The following is a 15,179-nucleotide window of genomic DNA, read 5'->3' as shown; positions in this document are numbered from 1 at the left end:
GAATTCTTCGCGGGAGCAACCACGATAGATTGAACTAGTACCACTCAATAAACTTTTATTTGAAAAATTCAGCTTTGTCGTTGATACATTAGCATGTATTTGCTCTCCACGTGGAAAAGTGATCCATCCTTTTACTTGATGTCTCTTTTTAATCTTCGTGGAACACAGACAGCGTGTAAGTAGGAGGAATAACGCCAATGCGTGTCGATCATTTTCCATCTTTCAGATAAATTATTCCTACTCGCCACGCCGTTGACCAGGAATGCGAATTCGATGTAGCCCTAATTATCACAAAAACGGTGCTTGCTAAGAAACGGAATACAGAAGCTTCCGATGTTCTGGATTGATGCGGAACCGAACTGAATGGATAAGTGAAAAATACGGATTACCCAAAATACATTTGTTTTTAACGGAAGTTGCCGTTTACTTTATTTACATAACTTGCTTGAAAGCCCACTACATTACGTACGCGTGAAGCGTCGAAAACTTGAAACTTAGTTACTAAATTGCTCTTAAAACGCACTGTAAACCATCGGTCCAAAAAGTCGAGAGACTGATTTAATCCCTGGCGTGTAAGCGAGATCAGCGCAGTAACTACGGTGGCATGTTGAACTAACAACTGTAAACAATGACAGGCGGTGTTAGGTAGTGGGCGTGCGGCCACAGTGTGTCACTGCCTCACAAATTGCAGTGGAGCAACACCTCTAAATCATGTGTTAGACATTCTCCAGAGTGTTCTGAAGAAGAGGAAAGCGTCTGCTGAGTTTGTCCCCCGTAGATTATCGAACAAAAACTACTACACGTCGACGCCTGCCACGACTTAATTGACATATAAAACGCTGGCAGGTCTTCCTTGATAAAATCGTAAAGAGCGTTACCAATACCAACCTACCAGAAACGACACAAGGTGCAGAAATTCACATGAATGGTCACACGTTTTGCCAATATAACCGACGTTCAATCCAATGTGTCATGCGATTTGAACAATATCCCAATGTAGGATTTTTCTGGCAGTTTCTCATGATTGAACGTTCTGTGCATTTTACTCAAGTCATGAGAGACTATGTAGAACACTGGTGCACTAAAACCACGCTCTTAACGAATCTTTATTTTTTATTAATAGTCTCGGAACTTCTTTGCTTGACTGGGATCATTCGCTTTCATTTCGTGACAATGATCAATTTTTTTTTCCGCTTCTGTTTTCCAATCACTTTTTTTTCTGTCGACGGTTTTCCCTATGAGTCAAAACTACGGTATCGCTAAATTTGGTTCACGCATACTCTCATAACAGATCAGCACATTTAGTGGTTCGAATTGTGTCTTAAAACATTAGCCACATGCATAGTGGTGTATTCTAAACAAAAAATATTCGTCATAATTCTAACAGCAGCAAAACTAGTGGAAAGCAGCACGGATAATCCGCAATGCTGAATATCCGCACTTATTCGGAAGTTCGCTAAATTTTGAAACAATTTTGCCTTATGGATTGAAAGGAAGACAGAGCGCCATCACGTGGTAAGCTGAAAGTCTTTAACTCCCATTAGAGTGACAGTTGTGACTTACTTGCCCATAAACCATTAAATATCGTAACTGATCCTGGCACGAGGCAGTATATACAGACGGCTTCGCTCCGCAAGACCATTAAGTTCCCGGCAAAAGTATTTTATAACATGGCGTTCTCCAGACGGCACAGTATATTAGGAGGCCTCTGCCCTAGATACGTCTGCCGGTATGTTTAAAGCCGTATGTTAGGGAACTCACCCTGCCGCCCACAGTCATCGACACCTACAAACTGCAGGTATCGTCCCGCTTATATAACGCGCTCTACACCGCAGTAGGCCAAGCACAGTAAGGAAGTCTGCGGGATGTCCACCGTCGCGAGTTCAGTGGAGGAGAGATCAGCTGTCATACAAAATCTATACCATTTGCAGTACAGTACAAGAGGGCATTATCGTCGGAAGATACGATTCTCTCCTGGCGCCAGAGCGTGTGTTACTTAATAAGCATGATCACATAAACTACTCCACAACGAATTTACAGTCTGCCGCGGAGTATACAGGGTGTTACAAAAAGGTACGGCCAAACTTTCAGGAAACATTCCTCACACACAAATAAAGAAAAGATGTTATGTGGACATGTGTCCAGAAACGCTTAATTTCCATGTTAGAGCTCATTTTAGTTTCGTCCACATACGCTCAATGGAGCACGTTATCATGATTTCATACGGGACACTCTACCTGCGCTGCTAGAACATGTGCCTTTACAAGTACGACACAACATGTGGTTCATGCGTGATGGAGCTTCTGCACTTTTCAGTCGAAGTGTTCGTACGCTTCTCAACAACAGATTCGGTGACCGATGGATTGGTAGAGGCGGACCAATTCCATGGCCTCCACGCTCTCCTGACCTCAACCCTCTTGACTTTCATTTATGGGGGCATTTGAAAGCTCTTGTTTACGCAACCCCGGTACCAGATGTAGAGACTCTTCGTGCTCGTATTGTGGACGGCTGTGATACAATACGCCATTCTCCAGGGCTACGTCAGCGCATCAGAGATTCCATGCGACGGAGGGTGGATGCATGTATCCTCGCTAACGGAGGACATTTTGAACATTTCCTGTAACAAAGTGTTTGAAGTCACGCTCGTACGTTCTGTTGCTGTGTGTTTCCATTCCATGATTAATGTGATTTGAAGAGAAGTTGAAACGTCCCCTTTGAACAATTATACAAGACTGTGCTTAAACTGACACACGATATTTTTAGCGCAACGCAATCTGACTTTCAATAATCCCTACAAAAGAATGGCCCTGACTAACATTAACCTATACCTTTCACAAATCACTTACCTCACAAAAATCTTCGTTACTCGAACTACGGCAATACAGTGAGCGCCACTACTGCCAGCTAAATAAAAGATTCAAACTACGGAAAGCATAGTTAGCAAATGAAAGATTTTAATAGAGAACAAACAATGTATTTGCCTTAATAGTGTTGAAAACTCATAATATACATACCAGTTCATGATATCCAGTCTCAAAAATTTCAAAACTCCGCCATCTCTCTCCCCACATCCACCACTGCTGGCGGCTCACCTCCAACTGCACAACGCTACGCGCTGTTCACATCCAGCTGCCCAACACTACAATGGCAGACAACAATGCAAACTAGCCACAGACTGCACACAGCACAGACAGTGATTTTCATACAGAGCGCTACGTAACGTTGCCAATAAGAAAACATAAACAGCCTACTTACAAAGTAATAAAATGAGCTTTAACGTGGAAAGTAAGCGTTTCCGGACACATGTCCACATAACATATTTTCTTTCTTTGTGTGTGAGGAATGTTTCCTGAAAGTTTGGCCGTACCTTATTGTAACACCCTGTATATCGTTTTGAAGCTTCCTGGCAGATTAAAACTGGGTGCCGGAGGGGGATTGGAACATGCGTCCTTTGCCTTCCGCCTTCCTTCCACCGACTGAGTAACTGATCGTGTTGTCCGAGATGTCTCGTCTCAGATCACATTTATTACGTGAACTGTGGTGTCGTCGTACGTGTCCAGTACATTCTTACATTTCTAAGCGATATGCTACATCACAGCTGTTAAAAGTAATTCTAGTGTTATTTTTTTGTGAAATCCGACTGACACCTCACGCACCCTCTCCTCTTTTTACCATTGAGATATTTTGATGAGTAACGCAGTTACGCCGATTGTGATGAGTTGTATACAAAATGTGAGAAAGTCACACTTTAGAGCCACCAATAGCTGCTTTATGAACCGGTTTCGATCGTCTGAACACCTTCAGACATCGTAAAATTATTCAAAATAGCCTTTTTCCACATGTAGTATCTGTGGTGGCCCTGTCTTCACAAAGTACATTGATTATTATGTAGTATAATTATAATAATGTGAGAACGCTTCACTGCCGAAACTGATAAATTATGAAAGCAAAAGAAATGGTTATTTTAATTTTTCAAATGGCAGCCAGCGTGACACTAAATTTGTGGCTTTAGTGGACACTGTTGCAATTGTATGAAAGTTCCAGTGATGTTATAATGCAGTGGGAGAGTAATTTACATCATTAGTTCGTTGGAGACAATGCGATAGCAATGAGGATTTAGACCAAGGAAGCATCTTTAAATAACCTGTCTAGAATGAAGTTTGACATTGTCAAATTGTAGCGCGCGACCTGTTTTCGTAAGTACTTTACTTACTATTGTCCTGTTGGCACGGGATGGACTTGTGACATTACGCCACTTCATTTAGCTGTCTAAATAAAAATATTTACGTTGAGCCACCTCTGAAATTAAGTGAATCGCCACAGTTGAACTAGTTTGCCCTGTGCCAGAAGGATAATTTTTTAAATAGGAATCTCACATCCCTCTGACAGTATCGGCGCCGGCAGGAGTGGCCGTGCGGTTCTAGGCGCTACAGTCTGGAGCCGAGCGACCGCTACGGTCGCAGGTTCGAATCCTGCCTCGGATGTGGATGTGTGTGTGATGTCCTTAGGTTAGTTAGGTTTAATTAGTTCTAAGTTCTAGGCGACTGATAACCTCAGAAGTTAAGTCGCATAGTTCTCAGAGCCAACAGTCTCGGCATCCGTTAATAGGATCGGTGAACTGTAGGGGTATCAAAGCCAGAAAATTGATAACAATAAAATTAGGCAACACAAGAACTGATTTAACCATTCCAATTAAGCCCCCCCCCCCCTAAATGTACCTTTACAGGCATAAAATTTACCAGTTTCGACTCTTATGACCATCATCAGAACCTGTATCTTGGTAGAAAAGTAGCACGTCGAACAATCACTTAATGTCTTTGATGGTGACTTGATATCAACTCAAGTCAAGCGTTGAGTTCATGCCGATGTCAAGAGGCCAACACAGTCGCTGAGTGTGTGACACGCTACTTTACTGACAAGAAACTGGTTCTGATGATGGCTCATAACAGTCTAAACCTGCAAAGTGCTGTTATGTCCATCCAGCACGATCAATCTTGGCCTTGTCTCCCCATCGGCCATGTTCTACCCCTTCCTTTTCCCTACGTATTTTTCTGATCTTCTATGCCGTTTATTCCCCATTTTCTTCTGTCTTCTTCCCCTGGTATTGTCCCCATTGTGTCGTGATTATGGCATGGTGCCGGGATCGAGAAGGGTCGGCGGCGTTGCTGAAGCCCCATCACGCGTACCGTTTCTGGGACGCCCCTGCTACGCCATTCCCCCCCTTTTCCTGTTCTTCACTCTTCCTGCTGCCCCGACGTTCCTTTTACCTCTTCGTTTGCCAGTTTTTCTCTTTGTCTTGACTGGACTGTGCTGTCTGTGTTGTTCCTTCCTTGGTTGCCGCCACCTTAGATCATGGGACCGACGAGCTCTGTGTTTGGTCCACTCCTCCAACCAACCAACTAACCAACCAACCATCCAACGCGATCAAGACCTTTGTAAATTAAGTGTTAAGACTGTCTAGTTTTGGGAGTGAGGACGGCACCTCAACATCAGGGTACCCGAAGCGAGACTGACCGGTGATGGTGTCGGTGTTGCAGAGTCCAGTCAAGGCCCTCGGCGAATGGCGTCGGGGGCGGCTGTGGCGGCGACTGCGACGGCGACGGACGCGGGGGCGGCGCTGCTGGTGGCGTGCGACGTGGCGCTGCTCTTCCTGTTGGTGGCGGGGCTCTTGGCCAACGCTACCGTGCTGCTCGTCTTCTACCGGCGGCCCGGCCTACGCACCCTGTCCAACAGGTGAGCCCAGCCCACAGCCGGCCCACTCTGCTCAGTTTCATTTCGCTTACGTCAGCCTTCCACAACGGCGCTCGCCTATAAATAAGCCGTCAATTGAGAGCTGAGCAACTGAGCAGGTCCAGGCTCTCGAAGTTCCCCATACGTTTGCTGCGCAACCTCCCAATAAATTGGTTCACAATCGCTTTTCGAGAAGGTAGGGAGACAGCGGAGAAATTTTAATCTACTGAAAGCTTTACTGACAGAATTTCCTTCGGGGATGAGGATACCAGAGTCCGATCGGTCGCAAAATTAAAACGACAGTAAAAATCCGATGACGCTTTGCGCATATGGGTTGCACAGTATCTTTAGTATGCCCTCGATCACGTAAGGTTGCATTTTTCAGCAGTTTCCAGTTCTGGACAGATAGTGAACACGTAAAGATGCCTAGAACAATGTGAAGCCGGTGCTGTCATTCGATTTCTTCATTTCACGCCGAGGGTTTTTGCCTGACTTCCATGCGGCTCGAAAACGTAACCGTCACGCGTTACAGACGACTGTGGCAATGGTGCAGGAACTTCGAAGCAGGACGTACAGACGTTGATGATGCAGGCGGTCAGGGAATGAGGCGAGCGTCAACCAATGATCTTGTTCAGCGAGCCGATTAGGCGGTTAGAGAAAATCTCCTACGAAGGGCAACTCAGGACAAGTAAAGTGGACTGTTGTCCTCAGGCATTGTTGTTCATGACAGTGGTGGGCCGACACTGCAGCTGCAAGAAAGACGCTCCTGTAGTGTGTTCTATGGAAAGTGTCTGGTCACCCAGCAACAGCTCGGACTTGGCTCCCTCCGATTTTTATCTTTTTGCTCACATGAAACGCTAGCTATGAGGACAGCATTTTGGCACAGACAACGAGCTGCAGATCAGCATCGAGTATTGGCTGAAAGTGCAGGCGGTTATCCTCTGCGACGAAGGTCTTGGGAAGTTGGTACCACTCTACGACATATGTCTTTAAGTCGGGGAAACGACTACGTACAAAAGTAGTTGGAAAGTGTAGCTAAATGTCGCAAATAAAACGTTTTTCTTTTCACTGTGATTTCTATTTCGTAATCTTGAAAAAGAAGAAAAGACCCTCTTATCAAACTCGTGTTACACTGCCAACGCCCCCACCACAGTGATTTTTACATCTGCGTCAAGTTTATCCTTACGTTCCATCTGTGGACGTGACTGTATTCAGTACACATTCTTTTTGTTTCGCCAAATTATACGATGCATTTCGTTCCCGGTGGTCCCAATATCAGGCGCAAACTGAATAATACATTATTTACGTCTGCTGTTGAGCGACTGATGCGAAATGTACGCCCCAAAATATATTTTGGAATGTACCTTTCGCATCACTTCGCTCAAGAGCAGACGTAAATAGCGTATTGTACTATATGCACCTGATAATGGATCCATAGGGTCTGGAATGCATCGTATAACATAAATTTTTATTTAATTGAGGGTGTTATACTCCTGTGTTAGACCTGCAAAGTTGTTGGTCGGTTTACGCACCACATGCGAGGTGACGCAGCTGAGGCAAACTTCCTGAAATATATCGAGAATGATTTAATGTAAGTAGCATTCAAAATGAAACGAACCAGAGGCTTTAAAAGCGATGAAGGGATCGTAATGCCATTGCCTACGGAAGAATGCATGATTAGTGTAAGAGCGCTGCGGCCCCAAACACGCCTCTAGGGGGACATGGGCGCACACGCACGCGACAGAGCGAACACGTGCAATCGTCGACCGTCCACTGCACTCAGTACTGCTGAAAACAGAGAAAAGGAAGCTTCAAAAGAAGAGCAATGGGACGTTCTGTGTTTCCTGACAGTGGAAGGAGTAGCAGGGAACCGAAATTCATTAAAGAGTGGCACAAGCGTACGGAGAGTACTGCTAGTCCATTGCAATGGTCATCACACATGAGATTCAAGAAAGGACTGACGTCGTTAGCCGATGACTCACGATCTGGAAGGCCACACCGCATTACAGACACCATTGCCCCGTATATGGATGCCCTCATTATTGAAAACCGGCGAGTTACAGTGGCAGACGTTGACCCAGAGGTCGGATTGACCGTCGTAATTGCAACGGACATGCTGTTCCCTCCGTCCACTTGTGCCTGTCTTCAGTGGATTTCCATTCCCCGCATTCTTTTAGCTGTAAAGGAACGCGCTGCATACCTTTGCTCTTCTGCTGATGCCCCTGTTTCTGCGTTTTCGGCTCTAATGGAGGGCAGCGGACGGTCGACAGTGCAAGAGTTGGCTCTCATCATGTAGTGTCAGGCGAGTTTGGGGCTTTGCCCCTCTAAAGGGCAACACCTTCTACCGTAGGCAATGTCAGTACCATCTCTCCAGCGGTTTTCATTTTACAGCTTCAGGCTCGTTATTTTTCAGTGTATTTTATAAATCGCGGAGTGAGTTTCGCTAAATTATAACAATGTGGTTAATTTTCTGACATATTCTATTTTTTTTTTTTTTTTTACTTTTATAGCGGCCAAATCATGACAGTCTTTTAACTGAACTATATCCGTTTTTTCGGTGACACTTAAAACACTCTTCGAACTAAAACGACATACCTCATGTGGAACTTGATCAAATAGCAACAAAGTGACGACACTGCAAACCACTGCCCCGACGACCGTGGTCTACACAGTGGATAACTTCCAACCGTTACACAATGAACAAACGATCGAATGGTAGACTAGACTACATTTGGGCAATATACGAGGGATATTCGGAAAGTAAGTTCCGATCGGTCAAGAAATGGAAACCACTGTGAAAATCTAATAAAGCTTTGCACATATGTGTTCGACATTGTCTCTAGTATGCCTGTCGGTTGCATCACTTCGCTCTTTTCAGTTCTGACCGCATGGTGAACACATCAAGATGCATAGAAAATAGTGTCTCCCTCCAAGTATGAGGTCCTGGTGAGAGATTTCGCCTGATGTTATGCAGCCAACATTACAGAAGTGTCATACGGTTCCTGCTTCGTGACAATTCTCGGTCGCTACCTGCAGGGGCAATGAAAATGCTCCTGCAGCGTTTTCGATGGGAAGTGTCTGATCACCGGCGCTACAGCCCGTAATTGGCTCCTTCTGTGTTTCAAATCTCTGCTCACATTAACTACTGGCTATGAAGACAACATTTTCGCACAGACAACGAGCTATAGATGAGTGTAGAGAATTAGTGGGAAGCATAGGCGGCTGCCTTCTATGATGAGGGCATTGGAAAGTTGGTACAATGCTACGACAAATGTCTGAGTCAGAGTGGTGACTATGTAAAGCAGTGGCTGGAAGCTATACCTAACTGAGTCAAATAAAATATTTCTGATTTTCAAAGTGGTTTCCATTTCTCGATCAATCGGAACTTACTTTCTGAATAGCCCTAGTACCTGGTGTGTAAAATGACAGACCAATGCCCCGAAGGTTAAATCCATGGTAAGCCTCTGCACGCACTTCGTGATGACATTATATCTGTAGTGACTAGGACTCGCATTCCTCGTGTTTCTTCAGTGGCCCGTTACTTGATCGGGAACCCGTAGTTAATACTATTACTCTCGTTTCGTAACTAATTTATGATATATGTCATTACTGTATTTAATATCGCTAAGCTGTGTAAGGAAATTTCTACAGTACCAAGTCCCACGACAGACACAAGACAAGTTTACCATTTCGCAAAAAAAGTATAGAGTTCAGTTAAAGTTAAGGATTGCCACCAGTAACCGAACACTACCTCAATTTTGCAAAGGTATGTTTTTGTAGAACGGTTCTAAATTTTTAGTAGTTTAACGTTCCTCAGTAACTGAGAGTAATTATTGAAGAAATAGGTAACCAGTTCTACAAAAGAAATTTTATTTCTTGACCGGTTTCAGACACTTAGTGTCCTTCTTCAGAAGGTTAGAATTATCGCATTATTAGTCAGTCAAAATTATCAGGCATACGCAGCATATTACCGTAGTCGCAACTGTAGTTGGCATAAAACAAATATGGTATAGAGAAACTAAACAACTGTAGACATCAAGCCAGGACTGCTAACGACCCGTAGTGAGATTTTAAAACTTAAAAGAAGACTGTATCACACTAGTTGACCTGATATTTGAATTGTGATTGTCAAGTACGTCTCTAACAAACTCGAAGTCGACGGTAGATTAATGTGTAATCTTACTTCTTTATTCCGTCAAGTAAGGATGCAGCAAGTCACTGTCGCCGTATTAGGAATGTGCATACTCTGGTACCACTGATTGCTTCGGTATAAAATTGTGCGCCTACGAAATGTCAATATTAAACATTTACGAAAAATTTAGGAAATAGATAACGTCTCTTACCTTTATTCCCGTAGTATACGTTCATTATAAATATGACCAAACATCGACAAGATCACAAGTTTGTGTTGTGCTTATAAGTTATTATAGGTAATAAAACTTTACACAATGGAAATATTCAGGCGGAGAACGCCGAAGGTCTTCTCTGCGATCAGTGGCGAAGATCTGAACACACATTGTAAGGTTTCTTGGTACGTTCTTGACGTCAGAGGGAATACCCAACAAATTAGAACGTGAATTCCTTTAAATTAAGTACATCTGCGCTGAGTTTTTCCATAACAGAACCAGTATGCTAAGCAGGGCAGTGTCCAAGCCACAGTTTTACGGACTGGGGAATTTTCGTACCGCGAAACACGGAGTGTTTGACATCGTCAACAATACTTTGCAGATGGCTGACGTAATTCGATGTGATGACCGTCGCAAACCCAAATAACACAGCACTTCCTGAAGAATTAGTTTGAAGCACGAGATGATTGTATTGCACCAATGGTAGAATTAATTGAGAGAATATTACATTTCAGTATTGTAGTACTTAACGTAGTACAGCAGCGCAGTAACGGGGACGAAAAATGCTACGTTCCGAACGTTTATTGTGATATCATCTTCGGAACATAGAACTAGTTAACTTTTGCCACCATCATCTGTGACTTTACGGTTTAAGCCCTAAGGCTTTTTCCTTCAAGCTTACTAGTGCTGAATGCCCATTTCTAACTCGCTGTTTCCAACAAAGCGCCACATGGATCGCTTTTTTTTAAGTTGTCATTCTTTCGACTAGTTTGTCGCTGCTCTCTATTTTTCATCTAAAATCTTTTTTCACATTATAGTCTTGGTATACGTCTATTTTCCTTTCTACTACTCCTTCCAGGGCCATGTTAACCGCGGCTGGACGCAGTACCAGATGTCCCATTAATCTGTCCCTTCTTCCATTAAGTGTCTTCTGCATATTTATATCCCTCCCTATTGTTTTACTCTCTTTCATTTCGTATTTTATCTGTCCACTCATTCTTTTCTCAGATAGCACCACATTTCAGATCTGGGTTTCCGATGTCTACTTAACACTTCAACATTATACTCCAGATATGTGCTTCACGAAATTCTTCATATCCATACGAATATATGATACCAAAAGAGCTCTCTTATTGAAGAGATATTTAATCACCTGTAGTAATCTGATTCCAGTATTCCTCCATCCTTTGTAATCTTGCTTCCAGATAGCTAGGTTAACTCTTTCACTTGAACTTCGGTATCTATCGCCATTTTGACGTTACGCAAGTTGTTATTCTCGTTTCTACCACTCCTCATCGCAATATGCACTAAATCTGGATTATGTATATATTTATACTCCCGCAAACCGATGTAAAGTGCGTGGTAGAGGGTACTTCCCATTGTACCATTTATTAGTCTATTCACGCAGGAAGAATGATTTGTTAAATGCCTCTGTATGCACTGTAATTAGCCGCATCTTCTTTGTAAAATTCTCGGGTGTCATCCAGGATGAATTCGCCAACAGACTCGTTGCCATCTTCAGGTGATTTCTGATCAGCGCTGTCCTGCTCGGATCGGCGTTCTACATAAGTTTGATATTACTCCCTCCGTCACTCCAGAGTGATGGAAAGGGTAACGGCGAACGTATATAGGACGTCGACCCGAGCAGAGCAGCACTGATAAGAAACCACCTGAAGATGGCATCTAGTCTGTTGGCGAAGTATCGTGGAGAATTTATATAACGGGAGCGGGCGCCCGACAGTCCTGTAAGTTTGAAATATGCCACGAAATCATAAGGTGGCAGTCTTGCCTCCGCGGTTTCTAGGGAAGTGATATGTAGAAGATGGGGATATGTTCCTAGAGTCATCACTTCATGCTGGTTCTTTGAAACTTTGTAAGCAGGTTCTTGCAGAGTATTCGACGTCTGTCTTAAAGTGTCTGCCAGTTCAGGCTCATTAGCACGTCCTCGACACTCCTTTACGCGTCAAATAAATCTGTGACCATTTGTGTTGTCATTGTTTGTATTCGTTCAGTATTCTAATATATAAGAAACTATCAGCCTCGGTTGCGGTAACGAAACCAACCTGTACCTACGTTTCAGCCCAAATAATTGAGCCTTCTTCAGAAGATATTCCTGAATCTGTAATTTGTTTAAGAGGGCACGGTCTACAAATAAAACTAAAACGGCCTGAATAGGTGTAGTCACATTTTAAAAATGCGGTAGATAAGTACTAAGTCAACACTAAGACTTCGTTGATGATGGTAGTTTGTCCTGAAACGTCCCCTTTTTAACAATTATACAAGACTGTGCTTAAACTGACACACAATATTTTGTTAGCGCAACGCAATCTGACTTTCAAAATTCCCTACAAAATAATGGCCCTGACTAACATTAAACCATACCTTTCACAAATCACTTACCTCACAAAAATCTTCGCTGCTCAAGCTACTGCAATACAGCGAGCGCCAGTACTGCCAGCTAAATAAAAGATTCAAACTATGGAAGGCACTAACTACTGATAGGGATAGTTAGCAAACGAAAGATATTAATAGAGAACAAACAATGTATTTACCTTGATATCATCATATATAAATATAGCAGTTCATGACAAATTTCAAAACTCCGCCATCTCTCTCCCCACATCCACCACTGCTGGCGGCTCACCTCCAACTGCGCAACGCTACGCGCTGTTCACATCCAGCTGCCGCTGCCCAACACTACAATGGCGAGTATTACAACAATGCAAAGCAGACACAGACTGCCCACAGCACAGCCAGTGATTTTCATACAGAGGTGGCGTTACCAATAAAAAAACCTAAACAGCCTACTTACAGTCCTAGTCAGTGGGAAACCTCTCGATAAGCCATAACGTTTCTCGGTACGTTCTTGACGTCAGAGGGAATACCCGACAATCTTTAGGTTAATCGTATCTGAGCGCCACGATCTTCTATAATACATTAATCAGGGCAGTGTCCAAAGGATAATTTTCCAGGCAGGGAGGTTTTCGTACCACGAAACACGTGATGATTGCGAAAGACGCTCCCTTTGTTAACCAGACATCATAGATGGCTGGCGTAATTCGAGTTTTTATCCATCATAAAGCAGATAGTTCCCACGAGCTACTTTTGTAAACAATGTCGTTTTTACACCGACTGAATTTTCCACGTATCCTAATGTACCGAAGTCTTCCACATGTCTCAGCCAGCGTCCTGGGCCTGTGCGACATCTTAACCCCTACAAATTGTTATATCCAGTACCCGACCGACCGGCACGGAGTTGTACGGCGAGTGACGCCTGTGCTCTGCGGCAATGCGCAGGTTCGTGCTGAATCTGGTGGCGACGAACCTGTCGGCGTGCTGCGTGTTCCTCCCGCTGGCGGCCGCGGACTCCGTGCTGTCCCGGCCGCTGTCCGCGCTCTGTTCCGCCGGCCGAGCCGCCGCCGCCGCCACCTGCGCAGCCTCAATCCTTGGAGTACTGCTCATCGCGCTCGACCAGTACTGCGCAGTCGTCGACCCGCTGCACTACCACTCGCGCATCAACAAGCTGCGCTCCGCAGGTAAGCCACTCCCATCACTATCCGAGCTGGGGTGACCAACCGTCCCGTATTTCCCGAGATCTGCCGTATTACAGCAATATATATAATATCTTTGGGTTAATAGGCCGCGTCATGTTTCTTCTAAAATGATCGACGTTGCGACCCCTCTGCTGCGATCTTCTTCAGGATCCTTTGGTGTCCACTACTGCTAGAACAATCAGTGTTCTAGCAGTAGTGGACACCAAAGGATCCTGAAGAAGATCCCAGCAGAGGAGTCGAAACAATGATCATTTTAGAAGAAACATGACGCGGCCTGATAACCCAGAAGATTTTAACTTCAATGACAACGGCCACGAAAGCCTGCAGACTTGAAATTTTTTTTTAATCCTCCCGCATCTCTCGTTGACCACATGTTTCTCCCGTATCTCTCTTCAGTGATCAGTGTTATTAATGTCGCAAAGTGGCTCTGTGCACTATGGGACTTAACATCTGTGGGCATCAGTCCCCTAGAACTTAGAACTACTTAAACCTAACTAACCTAAGGACATCACACACAACCATGCCCGAGGTAGGATTCGAACCTGCAACCGTAGCGGTCACGCGGTTCCAGACTGTAGCGCCTAGAACCGCACGGCCACACCGGCCGGCAATGTCGCTAAGTACAGGGTGACACACGGGAGACAGACGGTTTTGAACTGCGTAGTACTGAGGGCGCGGTCGTGGGAGGTGGTCGTGGTGGGGATAGTTCTGATCCACACAAGACGCCATTTCATTTACTCAGTCGCTATGGAGCAGTGGGACTTGCAACGTCGAGTGTTTGGCAGTTTCATGAAAAGTGGTGAGTCTATTGTTGCTACGCAGCGATTGTTTCGTGCGCGGTTTAATGTCGGTCGACATGGAGCTGTTCCGAGCCGTAACACAATCCTCAGATGGGTGGAAGGAAAACTTCAGTTCAACTGGAAACCTACTGGATAACAAGCATCCTGGCCCGAGACGCAGAGTAACGACACCAGAAAATGTTGAGAGGGTAAGGCAAGCGGCAGTCAGAAGCCCAGGACGGTCAGCTAGACGTCATGCTAGTTAGTTACGAATCAATCGTGAATCGGTTACACGAATTTTGCATAAAGAATTAAAATTCCATCCCTACAAAATGCTCATTGTCCAACAACTGATTTTACTGCACGAGAAGACTTCGCTTACAGAATGCAAGTGATTTTGGGATCGAATAAAAATGAAATTTTATTGATGATCGATGAAGCCCATTTTCATTTAAACGGGACCGTGAATAAGCAAAACCTACGTTACTGGGCTCTAGAGCATCCACACCTTATCCACCAGCGTCCTCTCAGAAAAAGTAAGTCTGGTGTGCTCTTGCCTCTGTTGGCATTATTGGACCTTGTTTTTTGAAGACAACGGGGCCTCAGTTACTGTTAATTCGGTTCGTTACATTCGTGTGCTTGAAACATTCCTGAAACCAGAGCTAAGAAGACGACGAATCCCTTTAAAACGCGTTTGGTTCCAGCAGGATGGGGCAACATCGCACACAGCGAACACTTCAATGTCAGTTCTTCGACGAATGTTTCCTGGC

General features: G+C 44.4%; 1 protein-coding gene across 1 annotated transcript in view; it reads left to right on the top strand.

Moving 5' to 3' along the window:
- The window catches only part of LOC124544712 (tyramine receptor tyra-2), a 77,693-nt gene that overhangs the window by 51,338 nt on the left and 11,176 nt on the right, over positions 1 to 15,179 (top strand). The window contains exons 2-3 of the mRNA XM_047123358.1: positions 5,538 to 5,733; positions 13,374 to 13,612. Coding sequence (XP_046979314.1) covers positions 5,561 to 5,733; positions 13,374 to 13,612 — 412 coding nt within the window. The 5' untranslated portion in view covers positions 5,538 to 5,560. The remainder of the gene's footprint in view (positions 1 to 5,537; positions 5,734 to 13,373; positions 13,613 to 15,179) is intronic.

The sequence above is a fragment of the Schistocerca americana genome, chromosome 8, assembly GCF_021461395.2.
Source record: "Schistocerca americana isolate TAMUIC-IGC-003095 chromosome 8, iqSchAmer2.1, whole genome shotgun sequence".
Classification (NCBI taxonomy): Eukaryota; Metazoa; Arthropoda; class Insecta; order Orthoptera; family Acrididae; genus Schistocerca; species Schistocerca americana.
Note: the sequence above shows the minus strand (reverse complement) of the source record. Positions and strands in the feature narration are given on the sequence as shown.